At 52.3% G+C, this 15,576-nt stretch overlaps 1 protein-coding gene across 3 annotated transcripts in view; it reads left to right on the plus strand.

Moving 5' to 3' along the window:
• The window catches only part of SLCO2B1 (solute carrier organic anion transporter family member 2B1), a 30,346-nt gene extending 18,397 nt beyond the window's left edge, over nt 1-11,949 (plus strand). For 2 of the 3 annotated variants that reach the window (XM_021544021.3, XM_021544022.3), the window contains exons 8-15: nt 1,504-1,612; nt 5,094-5,258; nt 6,402-6,594; nt 7,396-7,558; nt 9,477-9,646; nt 10,413-10,477; nt 11,072-11,192; nt 11,422-11,949. In XM_021544021.3, coding sequence (XP_021399696.1) covers nt 1,504-1,612; nt 5,094-5,258; nt 6,402-6,594; nt 7,396-7,558; nt 9,477-9,646; nt 10,413-10,477; nt 11,072-11,192; nt 11,422-11,596 — 1,161 coding nt within the window. In that variant the 3' untranslated portion in view covers nt 11,597-11,949. The remainder of the gene's footprint in view (nt 1-1,503; nt 1,613-5,093; nt 5,259-6,401; nt 6,595-7,395; nt 7,559-9,476; nt 9,647-10,412; nt 10,478-11,071; nt 11,193-11,421) is intronic. The other variant, XM_021544023.3, reaches the window with a different exon arrangement.
• The last annotated feature ends 3,627 nt before the right edge of the window (nt 11,950-15,576 follow it).

The raw sequence follows: 15,576 nt of genomic DNA on the forward strand, positions 1-15,576 counted from the left end.
GGATTCCTGCTTTTCCTTCTGCCCCTGCTTCCTTTCATCCCTCAGGAATGTATTTCCTGATCCTTTCAGGCAGCAAATAACCATGCCGGGGCCTGCCGAGGCAGCACAGGGAGAGGAGCTTTCCCCCTCTGTGAGGGCTTTGGTCCATGTGCATGGAAACATCCCCTGCAAGGGTCACACACAGGGACATCCCAGACTGTGGAATCTGGGGGGAGCTGGGCTTTTGTCTGGACATGCAGGCTGTTGACTCTCAGAAGTACAAACAGCTGGAAGCTGAGGAAGCCACAGGCAGGAGCAGCTTGAATGTATTTTTGGAAAATGCTGCAGTTTCAGAGCAGAGAAGAGCCCCTGTAACGCAGTTGAAAAGTGAAAGGGATTTTATCTTTGCATTTCAGAAATGTGTGAAAGCCTGAGCTCCAGCAGCACAAAACAGGAAAGGAGTTTCATTGCTTCTGCCCTTAAAAAGGACACGTGGCACCCACAGCACAGACACTGTGACCCCACTGCTGTTTAATGAGCACTCTCAGAGCAGAGCAGAGGGACTGATTTTAGCCCAAGTTTCTTCCTGTCCATTACAGGTCTTTAATTGCTGCTGAATGAACTCATTTGCCCAGCTCAGCTCAGATGGGGATGGGGTAGCAGAGCTGTTGGCTCTGGCTGTAAACGCCCCATGGATTCCCCTGAAAACCACGTTCCCCTGAGGCCTGCCTGCCGCTCCACAGGCACAGCAGCACACCTCTGAGCAGTGCCCCTGCTCCTGTGCTTCCCTGAAAGCCTGCAGACCCTGCGGGGGATCCAAAGCACATCCCAGAAATGCCCCTTTGGCTTTCTGGTGCTGTGGGGTGCTGGACACCCCTAGTGAGGCTGCCACGGGCCTTCCGTCTCCAAGCCCTCCAGGGCTGGGGGTTCCACACTGCCCAGGGCAGCCTCTTGCCTTAGGAGGTGACAAACATTATGCCTTCATTCCAGACCCCCTCCTTGCCTGGATACATTTCCCTCTTGCAATTGCTGCCTCTTTCCTGCCCAGCAGCTTGTGAGGGAGCACAGAGACACAGGGACTGCTCACCCTCCGTCCAAAGCAGTGCCAGAGCTGTGCTGGTGTCTCCCTCCTTGGGTGCCTGTGCCTGGCCCCACACACAGGGGTAGAACAAGCTCGGGGGCAGCCCACCATCCCCCTAAGGGTATCCAGCTTTCCCTGAAAAGCTTGGCCCCTCCTGAGTTTTTGTGAGCTGAGTACATGGTGTGCTGTGCCTGGGGAATGGCACAGCTTGGTGTTGAAGTGTGATCCATCAGGAAAGGTGGGAAAGCTCTTCTGCAGCATGGCTATGTGTCTAGATGCTGTCAGCCCCACTGGGAAGCCGGTGGTGTGGGCAGGGAGCACAGCTGGACGTGACAGAGATGGCCAACCTGGGCTGCTCTGTGTCACGCTTTGGGAGAGAAAAGGCGAGGGTGGGGGAAGCTGTGGCACGATGTGAGCAGTGACAGCCTCTGGTGTGTCCCCAGGTGGCGAGAGGGAAGGACAGAGCCAGCAAGAAGAGGGAGGACATGCTGAGCCAGCTCAGGCCAAGGTCCCAGCACATGGAGAGCCTCTCCCTGTTGGAGTTCATCAGACGTAAGTGTACCCCTACATGGACAGCAGCTCCCTGCCGGCACACACACGTGGCCAAGCTGGGGCTGCAGTGCTGCCAGGGAACAGGGATGTTCCCCCTGTGCCCAGCCCAACTCCTGGACCAGCCCTTGAGATGCACTTTAGGCTCAGTGTTGGGTTTAAGCCCTCTGCTCCCTGTCCACACTGCCCTGCTGCACCTCATGCCAACCAAAGCAGCTGACACTCACTCTTGAGTGTCACATTCCTTCCCTGGCAGTGTCCAAGGCCAGGCCGGATGGGGCTTAGGACAACCTGGGACAGTGGAATGGGATGGGCTTTAAGGGTCCTTCCAACCCAAATCCTTCTGTGACTCTGTGACTTACGGCTCATGTGGGCAGTAGGAATCAGAGGCCAAAATCTCACCAGAGCCCAAATGCAGGCAGGAAGTAGGGGTGCTAGCTGTGAGGCTGGAGCAGAGCCATGGGAAGGACAGACCCCGTCAGTCAGAGGGGTTTGGGAGCCTTTGGCTTCTCTCGCTCAGTCCTCAGGCCATGGAATCAGGAATCAGTCCCCACTGGCAACTTCTCAACCCTCATCAGATTCCCTCCTCCAAGGCTGGAGATGCTGTCCAAAACAGGTTGACCTCCTGTCCCACTGAGAATGGCCAACGCTGCCAGGGGTCAGGCTCTGGGCAGCTAAAACTCAGAGGGAGATCTGAATCCAGTGCAGTTAAATTGTTTGGAATGAGTGGGCTCTTTATGCTGAAGGGGATCAGCTGGGCTTCAGTCTGTGGAGGCATCTGCTAATGCTTGGGATGTTTGGGTTTTTTAAATACTCTGCACTTTGGCAACTACTTACAAAGAGTGGCCCTCTGAAGTCACTCCATGTCAGCTTCCTCTGTAATTCCCAAATATTATCCTGTTAATTGATTGCAAATTCTCCATGTTCTGAAGGTCAGTGCAGGGCAGGCACAGCCAGGCAGGCATGGGCAAGCTTTTCTCCCACGTTGCAGCGGGAGCGTTTGCCTCCTCAGCCTAACGCTCAATTAGAGGAGGCAGTTGGAGGTTTCTTCCCACCCCTGACCTTGTGGCACTGTCATTTAGAAACCTGTGTGATGGGAGCGGCTGCATGGGAACAAATTGATAGTGCTCATATGGGATTTTCACACCAACACTCTTCTCTGAAGAGAAGCCTCTGAAACACGAATAAAAATGAGCTCCCTGCTCCTGCCTGCAGAGAGAGGAAATATCTCACCCTACTCCAGCTGCAGCTTTGGTTCAGGGCTGGAATCAGCGTTGCTGTGTCAGGGCTGTGTTAATAAACCCATTATTTCTTAGAATTTATCCCCCAAAGCCCAGTTCTGAAAGAAATTGTCTGGTTTATGTCAGGAGAGCAGTCTCACTGAAATCACTGAGATCTCTAATACAAAACTCTTTTCAGAGCCAGGAACGGGGTGGCAGGTAGGGTGTGATGGGGCAATATGGGTGAAGACTAAACACTTCAGGGCTGGCTCATCTGCAAGTCATTGGAAAGAGAATTTCCTTCCCATTTCACCACTCTCCTGCTTGTTTTGTTTCCTCTCTCTGTTTTTCTTTTTACTCTTATTTTCTACATGACAATTTATGAAAGCAGCATTTGGAGATGAGATTCTCTAGCCTGAATCTCCTTGGAAGTGTCCCAGGCCAGGCTGGATGGGGCTGGGAGAACCCTGGGGCAGTGGAAGGTGTCCTTGCCATGGCAGGGGATAGCACTGGGTGGGCTTTAAGGTCCCTCCCAGCCCAAACCATTCCCTGACTGGACTCAGAGCTGGGCGCAGATCCTGACTCTGGCACAGACGTGACACCGGCTTGCACCCTGCTCCTCACACTCACAAATTCCTGCTGCTGCAGGCATCGGGTCTTCCTGCACTAATGGAAAAGGTAGGATTTAGCTTGCCTGAAGTAATTTCCATTGCTAATTTCCAGGCTTCTGTTGAAAACATCTGGGAGGATGTGCAGATTCTGCTGCACATACTGGGAATTAGCCCATTAAAGGTGATCTTCAAAGCAATTGGAAGGCTGCACTCGTGACTCATCTGTTTCTCTTATTGTCCCTAAAGGCAGTTTCAAGGATATTTCTTGTTTATTATTTTAAAGTTTTCACTTGCTTTTCCTGCCTACCAAGCTGCTTCTCTGGAGCTGTGATGAGGATCCAGTTAGGGATTGCAGAGGATGGAAATTTTGCTGCTCCCACCATGAAGTGGGGACCTGCACCTGCTCAGCTTTTTACCTCTGATCTGGGATGTGTGGTTTGATTAAAAAGACCAGAGACCTTCAGGGAAAAGGTCTTTTTGGTGGAAGATCCCCACAAAAGTTTGGATTAGCTCTCAGATTTTTCAGCCAGCAAGCTGAGGTTTCCTGTCTGCAATGTGGCTGAGAAATTCCAGGAATACTCTTCAAAAACAGGACCTTTAGTGGCACTTAAGAGCAAAACCATCTCCTCTGCTGGGTGTAATGCAGCTCCTTGCCTCTCTGCTGAGTGCCAGCCTCCAGAGGGTCAGTATTCCAGGGTCCCTGGCCATGCTGTGTATGCTTGGGCCCCTTTAAGGGCCTGCTTTTGCAGCTCCTTACGATTTTTTGGCTGCTTGCCTGACCTGAGGGCAGAGTCCTGAGCTGGAACGGCAATGCTGCCACCAAGGGGAGTTTCACCTTTGGACATGGAGGACTCCACTGCACCCACAGAGAGTCCTTTTGCTCTTCACAGAAGATTTAGGATAGTCAAAATCCATCCCCATCTGGGGCCAGCTCCCAGACAAGCCCCAGGGAAATCTCCCCGGCGCCGCTGTGCTGGAGCAGACAGAAAGATTGTCCCACTTTGTTTGTCAGCTGCTAAGAATTATCACCATTAATTTATGGCAGTCTTTTACATTAATCCTCACTGTTAATTCCTTATCTCTGCTCCAACATATTGGCTGCCCAAGCCCTCATCTGGGAGACTCATCAGCAGTTTGTTTGGAAGTTGCCCTCTGCATGCTAGCCAGAGCAGGGGAAGGCAGTGGGAGAGCAGCAGCAGGAGCAGAAAGAGGCTTTGGGATGTGCAGGAAGGGGACATCACTCCAGGAGGGACAGTGGCAGCTCCCAGCTGGTAGCATGGGGCACCCTGAGCCCCTGGCAGCGGGAGCTGCCTGAGCTGAGCAGGCTGCAGACTCTCCTGCTCAAGGGTTCAGCCCTAAGGCAGTTTGCTGGAGTGTTTCTTGCCTGTAATCAAAAAATGCATTTTTCATTGCTTCATTTCTTCATTGAAACAAAAAGGACACTGAAGTTGCAACCACAGCAAATAAATAAATTAACTTTTAATGACTTCCCATCTACTTGTGTATTTGTTTTAGCAGAAGCTCTGCCAGAAAGCTTCAAGGAAGGGGATGGAAGGAAATGATCTTTGCAGTCCCTTCCAACCCAAACTGTCCTGATGAATATTTTGATGTAGCCCTGCTCCCCAAGCAATAGGTGCCCCCTTGTCCTTTCAGGTTTTCCCGTGGTGCTGCTGAGGAACCTGCGGCACCCCACGTACCTGCTGGTGGTGCTGGCTCAGGTCAACATCTCTGCCATGGTTGCTGGATTAGCAACGTTCATGGGCAAGTTCCTGGAGAGACAGTTCTCCCTTACAGCCTCCCTGGCCAACATGATCATTGGTAAGTGCTGCTGAGCTTTGGACTCCTTAGAAAAATGTCAGAAAGACATCTGGAAATTAGGAAGAGTTCCTCTAGAGTAAAGCCTCCCTCTCAGAATCATTTGGAGTGTTCAGAGATCCTGTCACAGAAGTGTTTAAAACACATTTTTGAGCAAACAGCGCCTCAGAGAAAGAGGCCTCTGAGGTCTGAGACAGATAAATCAGAATAAAATGAGCAGAACAGACTGGCAGAGGCCAGGACTGAATGCAGCAGGAAGGTTAAATGCTGAAGCAATGCTGTCCTGCCCCAAGGTGCCCAGCTGAGCTGTTCCCAGCCATAATTTACCCTCTGCATTCAAGTCAGCACCATGTTCCATTGATGGATTTATATGGCCTTTGTTCTCACTACTGAGTCTCATTTGGTCTTTTTTTCCAGATCAGAAAAGCTTTCTGTAGCTGGAAATTCCTTCTTTGTGTGGACATTCATGGGCTGAAAGCAACCTCCCCATGGATTCTGAGCTGAATTAAACAGTTTGCATTTCTCTAGCTGAACTTTGGTCTCCCCCAGAAATGGGGGGGTTTATGTAAATGGGGTTTTGCAGGGATGACCACAGAATTAGGCACAATCAAACATCCTCCCCAGGCTGACTTCTTCCTGTCAACACTAAAAAATCACATTTTGCTGGGTGAGGCACAGCTTTCCACTGCTCCTGACATCTTCCATCCATGGATCCATAGGGCAGCCAGTTTGCTATGGGATCCTTTGGAAAAGCAGCTTTTTTATAGCATTATTCCACCAATCCCTGCAAAAACCTTGGTCCATTCTGAATCACCTGTGCTGAAAAACAGCAACCCAACAGCAAATCCTCTGGGCCTTTGCTGTGAGAAGGGACTGACGCAGACCAGAGATGGAAAACAAGGTGCAGTGATAGGACACAAGGGGAATGGCTTTAGATTGGCTATTAGGAGGGAATCCTCCTCTGTGAGGGTGGGCAGGCCCTGGCACAGGGTGCTCAAAGCAGCTGTGGCTGCCCCTGGATCCCTGCCAGTGCCCAAGAACAAGTTGGACGGGGCTTGGAGCAGCCTGGGATGGTGGTGGAAAGGGATGGGAGCGATGTTTAAGGTGATGTTTAAGGTTCCCTGATTCCATGCCTGCCTTTCCCAGGTGCTGTGAACATCCCTGGGGCCATGGTCGGGATCGTGGTGGGCGGTGCCATCCTGAAGCGGTTCCAGATGTCCCTGAGGCAGTGCAGCGCCCTGTGCGTGCTGGGCATGCTGCTCTGCCTGCTCATGGCCTTTCCCCTTCTATTCCTGGGCTGCCCCACGCAGAAGGTGGCGGGTGTCACCCACTGGGACAGGTACCTCACCTCCCGGGCATCCAGGGTGGGCACACCCCAGCCACAGGCATGTTCCTCGGGGTGGGAGCCAAGCCGAATCCCCAGAAATGGGTTTATTCCCTCAGGAGAAGCAACTAGTGGAGATAAAGAAATTATTGTGGATATACACCGAGTCCGCTGTGTCCTCAGGTTTAGGGCAGGAAATGTACTTCGTGACTTATCCCACATATGGTGGAGTCATTTCAGCTTTGTCTCCTTAGGGTTAAAACCTTTTCAACATGAGATTTTTAGGAGCAGGTTTATAAGAGTTCCACCAGTGAGACTTCCTACTGAGCAGCAAGCATGGAACTCGAAGTAAGCACATTTTCGGCACAAACAGCAGAAGTTTTCACCTTGAAAAGCGTGGTGGATGAATAATTCAGGCAGGGGCCAGCCCTGGGATTGCACCATCCAAGCTGTGGCAGCTAAATGTGGGCAGGAGCTCCTTGTGGGCCCTCAAGGCTTGATCCAAGTCTCTGAATTCCCTGTTCAGTGTCCTGTGGTCCAGAGGAACCTCCCTCTCTCCCTCCCATGGTGTTGCAAGAACCCTAAAGGCCAGGACTGGGACCAAGTATGAGGGCAGTGGGTGGCTCTGGTGCCCAGCTGTGGTTGGGATGCTTTGCCAGGCAGAGCAAAGGCTCAGGGTGGTGGTGGAATCGCTGTAGGGAAGGACTCCTTCTGCAGACAAGCAGGGTTTTGCTCATCCCAGCCCATGGGGTTTTGCTGATCCCAGTGTGAGCTGCATGTGGGTGATGCTCCACACCTGCATTAACCCTTTCCCAGGCCCAGCTCTGGCTTTGGCCACCATGACCTGGCGTGCAACGCGAGGTGCCGCTGCCCCAAGTGGGGCTTCAACCCTGTCTGCGGCTCTGACGGTGTGGAGTACACATCCCCCTGCTCTGCCGGCTGCAGCAGCATCACTCTGCACCCCGACAGCTCCATCCTGGTGAGTCACAGCCAGGCACAGCGCCTGGGGGTGCCCACTGCCCTGCTGGCCCTTTGGGCTGCCATGACTGTCCGTGCACACAGGGGCTGGCACAGTGGGGTTTGCTCCTGCCCTTCCTTCCTCGTTCTGCTGCTCTCCTGGGTCAGCAGATGCACCCAAGGAAAACTTTGCCCCTCAAACCCCGATCTGCATGTCCTTAGCAGCCTGTGCAGGACGGGTGGCCTGCCTGTGCTCTTGGCACAGGAGGTAATGGTAGCGGGGAACCATCTGGGCAGTTTGCAGCAGCATTTTGTTAATTAACAGCACTTCATTTCGATAACAATTGTGATGTCTACCAGAGCTTAGTCCCAAATGTGCTTTCCTGCACCCCCACACCTGCCTTTTGTGCAGCAGATCCTTTCCAACTGCTTTTTTCCTCCTTGGCCATGCCTCTCTCTTCCAGCCCTTGTTTCCTTAGAAATTCTACACTTTTCTTAGCATTTTCAGCAGCACAGGGACCTGTGGCACTCATGGCCTCCTGTCTTCCCTGTCCCAGGGTTTCCAGGAACCCTCCCAGCCTGCAGAAAAACGTGCAACTGTGTGCCCAGCTTTGCTGCAGCCTTTCCAGAGGGCACCATCTAAGCTTGGATGTAGGAACAAGGTTTTGGGAGACCCTGAGCTGCCCCTGCCTCTGGGATCATTCTTAGGCAAACTGCCACTCACTCTAGCAACCAAAATATGATGCCAATTTTATTTAAAGGTCTCTTTAAAACAAAAAATACAACCCAGAGGTTTCTTGTTTAAAACAGGAAAAAAAACAAAACAAACAAACAAACAAACAAAAAAAAAAAAAACAACCAAAAAAAAAAAAAAAAGATAATTGTGACTAAATTAGAGAAAAGGTAAAATTCCTCATCCATCACCCCCAAGGCATCTTTCCTCTGCTGTAAGGCTGTGCTTGTTATTTATGAGCCTCTCTCTAAAGGTGAGGTTTTACATGTTAGATTTGTAAGGGTTAAATCTAACTCTCAAAGGTGAGGTGTTGCAGATGACAGATAAATATTATTGTTCATAAATAATGCAGCTAGGATGAGAACAGTTCTCCCAGCCAGCCGGATGACACCCCTGCCCTCGGATGAGTCCTGGGGTGAAATGGGCTGTTTCATCCCACCCCCCAAAAGGTGTATGGCTCATCCCACACCTCTGTACCTTCCCCTAAAACATTAGTGTCTGTAACCCCATTGGCCCATGCCTTATCCCAACCCACCTAGGAGCCCCTGATAAGGGGGCTCCGAGGGGCCACGCGCCTTCTTGGAACCTCTTCCCCCCTCTTGGAACTTCCTCCCTCCTCTTGGAGCTTTGCCTCTCCTAAACCCTCCTTTTGTCTCTCCCCTCCTCCACCCTCTCAGGCCCGGCCACGTGCTGTGCCTGGGAGCACGAAGCAGGACCTTCTGCACCCCCAATAAACCTCTTTCCCCAAGAGCAAACTACAGAGATCTCTGCCTCCATCCACCCACACCGTGCTGGAGCGTGGTATTCCCACAGTGAGGTTTTACATGTTAGATTTAAACTGCCCTGAGCTGTGGCTGAAGCTCTGCCCTGCACGCAACCGGGGGTGAAGGGGCTCGCAGCAGGACAGTGCCTGTCACAAGTGGCAGAGCCACCCTCCCAGCTAGGAATTCCTTCCCAATATCCCACCCATCCCTGCCCTCTGGCAGTGGGAAGCCATTCCCTGTGTCCTATCCCTCATTCCTTGTCCTCTGCAGCTCTCCTGGAGTACTGGACGTGGCTCTGAGCTCTCCCCGAAGTACTGAGTGTTAACGCCCACTAATTATTCCCAGGCAAATCTTATCCCTTCTCCTTCGCTCTTGCAGCTAGCAGCATTCCCTTCCATCTTCACATCCCTAGGCAGCCTCTGGATGTTGTCTCCTCTTTGCAGAACTACAGCGGGTGCAGCTGCATTGGGGGGCCGGGGCCAGCAGGTGTAGCCAGGCCGGGCACCTGCGGCACCGGCTGCTCCCACCTCTTCGTGCCCTTCGTGGTACTCTCCTGCCTGGCAGGCATCCTGGCCAGCATGTCCCACACGCCATCCTTCATGCTCATCCTCAGGTGGGCACAGCTTGGACACCGTCCTGGGCACCACAGAGGGCTTCCCAAGAGGATCTGTCAGGCAGGGAGAAGGATTTCTCCAGCTGTAGGACTGGGGATTAAACCAGCCCTGCCTGGGGGTTAAACCAGTCCTGAATGGGGGTTAAACCAGCCCTGAACCAGGGTTAAACTAGTCTTGAATGGGAGTTAAACCAGCCCTGAATGGGAGTTAAACCAGCCCTGGATTGCACTCATGCCCTGCTCCTGCCATGCCTTTACCTCGGCACAAGATGTGCCATTACGTGGGCAGTAATTCAGCACGGCAGTATTTGGACTCTTCCTAAGGCAGCTCTGTGTGAAGTGAATAAGTTAAATTACTTCCCTTTTACTTGCCAGCAGCCTCCCCTCCCTCCCAGTGCAGCTTCCCACAGCCTTGGGAAGGTGCCTGTGAGGTGGCACAGGATGAAGCCAGCCTCGGTGGGAACCTGGGCTGGTGGGGCTGGACCCCAGCATGGGTAAAGCTGAGGCAGAGGGGAAAGCCATGAGAGAATCTCTGTCTTAGTCTAGAAATGATACTTCCAAGATCTTCCTGGGTCTGGCGGGATTTTCAGGCCAAGGAAAGGCCACAGTCAGTGTTTAGCCTTAATGAATGAACCCTCATCAGCTTTGGTGATGTGAATGTGAGCTCCCTGGGATCCTTGGAGGCTGGGGGAAGGACAAGTGTGTGGGTGAGGTGTGTGCCAGGGAGGGATTGCCAGAGGGCATTTTGTTCCATTTTGTTTTTCAGGAGCATCCATCCTGAAGACAAATCATTCGCTGTTGGGATACAGTTCATGCTGTTGAGAGTTTTAGGTAAATTGAAGTGTGTTAAAATACCCTCCTGGAAAATAATGGCTACTCTTGGAGAGGGATTTCCCAGGGCAGGGAAAGATGCTGCCCTGAAGGGTCTGGGGGCACATGGTGGGGGATGAGACAAGGCAGCTCAAAGGGCTCCATCCATGTGTAGACAAAGGAGGGCTGGGAATGACTCCAGGTCCAGGAGCTCAGGCTGTGTGCAGACACTGCTCTGCCACCTCCAGCATGCCAGGGGGGCTCCAAACCCCATCCTGTGATACCACCAGTTATTTTTCCAAAATTCATGTTGTCCTGGAGACCTCCAGCATGTGCCACAGCAGCTGTGGGAAGGAGCAATAAATGCTCAGGGGATAGAGGAGGTGGGGACTACAACAGGCTGCCAGGGCACTGGTGGAGTCCCTGTCACTGAAGTGCTTGGGGGCACCTGGCTATGGCCCCTGGGGCTGTGTTTTGGGGTGGCTGTGTCCCCTGGAGCTGTGGTTCAGACCGTAGCCCCTGGGGCTGTGTTCTGGGGTGGCTGTGGCCCCTGGGACCATGTTTTGGGGTGCCTGGTGGGGAGGCCGGGCTGGGCTGATGCCGCGGGTGTTGCAGCGTGGATGCCGGGCCCGGTGCTGTACGGCAGTGCCATCGACACCAGCTGCATGCTGTGGGAGAGGAGGTGCGAGCGCAGGGCGGCCTGCAGATACTACGACAATACCCTCTTCAGACACAGGTAGGCACGGACAGACAGCGGGCTGGGGGACGCAGCACCAGGATCAGCTCCTTCAGCTCCTGGGCAAAGCACCAGGAACACCTGGGGACGCTCCCCTGCAGCCTGGGGTCACTCCAGCACAGCTCCCTGTCCGGGGCAGAGCCCATGCCTGGAACAGGGTCCCAGGGCCGGTGCCTGGAGCCCTCAGGAACATCCCCGCTCCCTGACCCGCACTGTCTGCGCCCCACAGGTACCTGGGGCTGCAGTTTTTCTTCGAGGTGGGCGCCTTCCTGTGCTTCGGGGCCGTGTACCTGATCCTCAGGAAGCAGGAGAGGGAGGCCAGCCAGGAGGAGGAGACAAAGGCAGAGCCAGAGAAGGAGAAGCTGGCAGGAAATTCCACAAAGAGCCCGGAATCCAGGGTGTGACAGTGAAGTGTGGACTGTGGTCCCTGAATGTGCCCACACCGGAGCTGTGAGGGGTGAATGCTTGGAGTGATGGACTCTGGGGCTGCTTCCTGCTCTGCCGGCTGGGATGGACTCTTCCTGCAGCGCTGTGGATCCATCCACACGTTGTTTCCCTCCTCAGGAGTACAGCTTGTCCCTTCACATGGATTAGTCCTCACTCTTGAACATGTGGAGTCTGCAGCCTCCTGGATTTGTGTCCTTCGAAGCAGTTTTTCCTGCTGACCCTCTCGGCGATGCCAACACTGAGCAGTAGCCATAAACCTGAAGAGGTTTTTTTTTAATAAATAATTTTTAAGAAATGGTTTTGTACTGAACATGCAGATCTCTGTGACTGATGCTTATAGTTCTTATTTTCTGTGTTATCAGCACTTATTTTCTGATGGTCATAGCTTGAAGCACATGGGAGTTCAGGTGCCTTCCTGGTTTGCAGTTGGAGAAGGGCAGAACTTTTCCCAGGGTTGCAGGATCAGAGGACGAGGTTGGAGCCCTCTTCAGACTGGGTAGAGCTTCTGGCTAAACCACCTAAGCCCAGTACCAGCCAGCCCTGGGCTCCCTGAAGGGGGTTCTGTCTGTAATTATGGGATGGAAGTCCAGCCTGGTGCTGTTTTGGTTCAGCTGCCTTTGTTTCCTGCATTCTTCTCACCCTGGGGCTCCTTCCTACCCAGGAGTGAATTGTGTTGCTCCTACCATCAGTGAGCAGCTGCAGCCACTGGGTAACTTGGTAGTTTTTAGCTCCAGGATGGAATTTAGTAGAGAAAACAAAACTTGTAAGTTCAACCCAAATATGCAGAAAAGAAATACACAGAGGGGAAAACTCATTCCCTCCTCCCACCCTGGCAGATATCCCCTGGGAAGAGCTGCGTGTGCAAAGAAGTGGAAGGGAAAAGGCCTGTGGTGAAGTGACTGAATTTAGCTATTTCTCCAAACTGTTTGCCCAGCCATTCTGAGGGACCCAGTTACCTCAGTGCAGATTGGGAACTTGATTGGAATTTTTAGAGGTTTGTGTTGGGTTTTTTTTCCTATTTTGTGCAGTGCCTTGTGCTCACAGAGTTGAGAGTTTACAGCCCTGTTCAGGCTACCAAGAAGTGATGTTTGGCTTCAGAGAAGTTTCTAGAAGGCAGAGGAGTGCATGGATGTTGCAGGGCTGTAGGTGCAGCCATCCAGACAAGGACGAGTAGCATTTGCTGATCACGACCTTTAGAAAGGCAAAACTGGGAAAGTTTTGCTCTATCCTGTTTTCCAAGGCACAGCCAGGCAGCATGTGTTGCTAAAGCAGCAGGAGAGGGATGGGGATGAGGTTCTTCGGGCAGGAGCAGGAAGAGGTGGGCCGTTCCAGCTCCTGGGAGCCCAGGAATCTGTGGCATCCTAGGAGAAGAAGGTTCTTTCCTGGCTGAGCACAAGCCTTGGCTCCCAGACACTGTCCTGCTGTGCTCAGCTGAATCCCAAGTACTCCAAGGTACTTTCCACACCACAACAAACAAACAACAGCACCATTTGCTCCATGTGCGTGGGAAGTGAGGAGCTGCAGTGAGCTTTGCCAGGAACCTGCTGGAGATTCCACATTCTTTACCAGTGGAAGTGTGCAAGCCCAGGCTGGACTGGGGCTTGGAGGAACCTGGGGTAGTGGAAGTTGTCCTTGCCCATGGCAGGGGGTGGAATGGGATGATCTTTATGGCCTTTCCAACCAAAACCATTCCATGATTCCATGGTTCTCTCTCCTATCCTACTGGAGCCCCTCAGGGCTGTTCAGCCTTTCTGAAAGCCCCTCAAACCACTGAAAGCAGTGGTTCCATGTACAGAAAGGAATGGGAAAGGGGATAACCAAACTCTTTCCCAAAATAAACAGGGAGTTAAACTGCCTGTGGTGCTGCTGCATGTGGCAGATAAGCTGCACATCCCTCTGCTGCCTGGTTGAGATCCTGATGGATACAGGATGGCCTGGCCAGCTCACTCCCAGCCCCTTCTGACTGCTGAGCTCAGGGCTGCACATTCATTTTCCACTTGGAAAACTCCCATCACACCACAGAAAGGTCTGGTTCAGGCAATGCATGAGCTGGCACAGCCTGAATTCTTCCTTCCCTTGTTACCCCTCCAGCAGAGGACAGGTCCCTGTGGATAAATTCAAGGCACCTGCAAACTGTGTCTTAGCTCTAGGCCTGTTGCTCTTCTTTTGCTCTGGTAATTTCCATCAATTTGGGCTGGAGTTTCTAAAAAGAGAAATAAACCCACATTTCCCCATCCACTCCCCTGTGCTCTTTAAGAACACAATTGAAAGGGACTGGCTTGCCAGGAAAGATGAAAGAGAGGCACTTTGGAAAGGCTGCTCCCACCTTCCATCAGCAGGGAGGGGATAAAGCCCAGGGAATATGAAATGCTTGGCAGCAGGGAGGGAGCAGCAGGAGCAGTATTTGATGCAGAGCAAGGGGCAGGCAGGTAGGAGGGCTGCAGAGAAAGAAAGCAAAGGAAGGGGCAGCAGCAGCAAAATCCACCCCATGCCATTTGCCAGGTTCTCCCCAGAGGAGGTATCCCCTGCAGACAGCCTGAAACAGAAATTACAGAGCACTGAAGGGTACAGCTCGGGCAGCAGCCAGGAATCGCACTGGGGGGTTAACAGGAGCTAATCCAGCTGGGCCAGAACTCCACAGACTTCCTGGAACTGGAGCACTGGACTTTTCCATGCAGCACTTTGTGGTACCAGGGTCACAGACCTGGAGGCAGAATGGTGCCTTTAAGGCTGGTGAGAATTGCACAGGGTCAAGAGAATGAATTAGAGCTGGAGGGAAGGACCCAAAGCACTAACGGAGCCAAGGGCTGCTTTAGGGCCTAGACAAAGTCTGGAAAAAGAGCAAAGCTGAAGCTTTTAAATCACCCTTGGTGTGTTCAGCTCAGCCAGATCTCTCCCCAGAGTGCTCCTGGCCACTGCTGCAGCCAGACCCAGAGAGTTTCTCCAGCTGTGCTGCTTGTTTTCCAGCACAGGGGATAGGGACAGTCCCAGGCAGATTCTGTGGCTGTTTGCAGGGGCGAACAAAACATGAACAAAACATGAATCAAAACCCACTGGATGTTTCTGTTCAAACCCACTGAAGCTGCCTCTGGCAACCTGAAATCTGCTCCCAGGAAGTGCTCACTGAGGAGACACAGTTTGCAGCCACAAGACAAAGAATTGCTGTGCCTAGGAGTGAGGCAGAGCTGTGGGTGGAATCCAGCCCCCAGGCTGGGGAAGAGGAAGGCAAACACCCTGTAGATGTTACACTGAAGTTCAGGAAAATCTGGGAAGTTCCCACTTTTCAGTTCAGAGGCACACTGAAAAGACTTGCCAAGGAATCACTGAAATGCTACCAATTAAAACAATTCCCAGAAACTGGACGTTTTCAGGGATCTCAGAAGGGGAAAACAGAGCAATCAGGCAGATCCAGACCCAGCTCAGCACTGCTCCCTGGAAAGATGCTGAAGAAGTGACTCATCCACGTGCAGTCACTTGGATGAGGATGTCATGGATTGTCTCACACAGATCACATCAAACATTTAATTTCTCCTTTGGGCAGGTACCTCTCCCACCTCGGGAAACTGCACTGCCTCCTGACTGAAGGAAGGATTTTGACCCTTGTTCCCATAAACCAATTATCAGCCAGATGGAATTATGCAGAGATTAGAAAAAGAGGAGAAAAAACAGGCTTAATTGGAAAGCTTCAGTTCCAGGAGCTGCAGGTAGTTTGCTGCCTGCCCAAAAGGATTTATCTACAAGAATCTCACCAGAGTCTGTCCTGTCTCTAGGACTAATCAATATTTTAATTAATTACTTGGACGATGAGAAAAGCAGGAGCTAAACTTTTCTGCTCACAATCACAACAGCAGGATTGGAATCCCAGTCATTCACAGCAGATTGGAAAAATGCTGTGAAATGGATAATACTGAGATTTACGAGAGCAAAACAGTGGTGC

Source organism: Lonchura striata, chromosome 2 (genome assembly GCF_046129695.1).
Source record: "Lonchura striata isolate bLonStr1 chromosome 2, bLonStr1.mat, whole genome shotgun sequence".
Taxonomy (NCBI): Eukaryota; Metazoa; Chordata; class Aves; order Passeriformes; family Estrildidae; genus Lonchura; species Lonchura striata.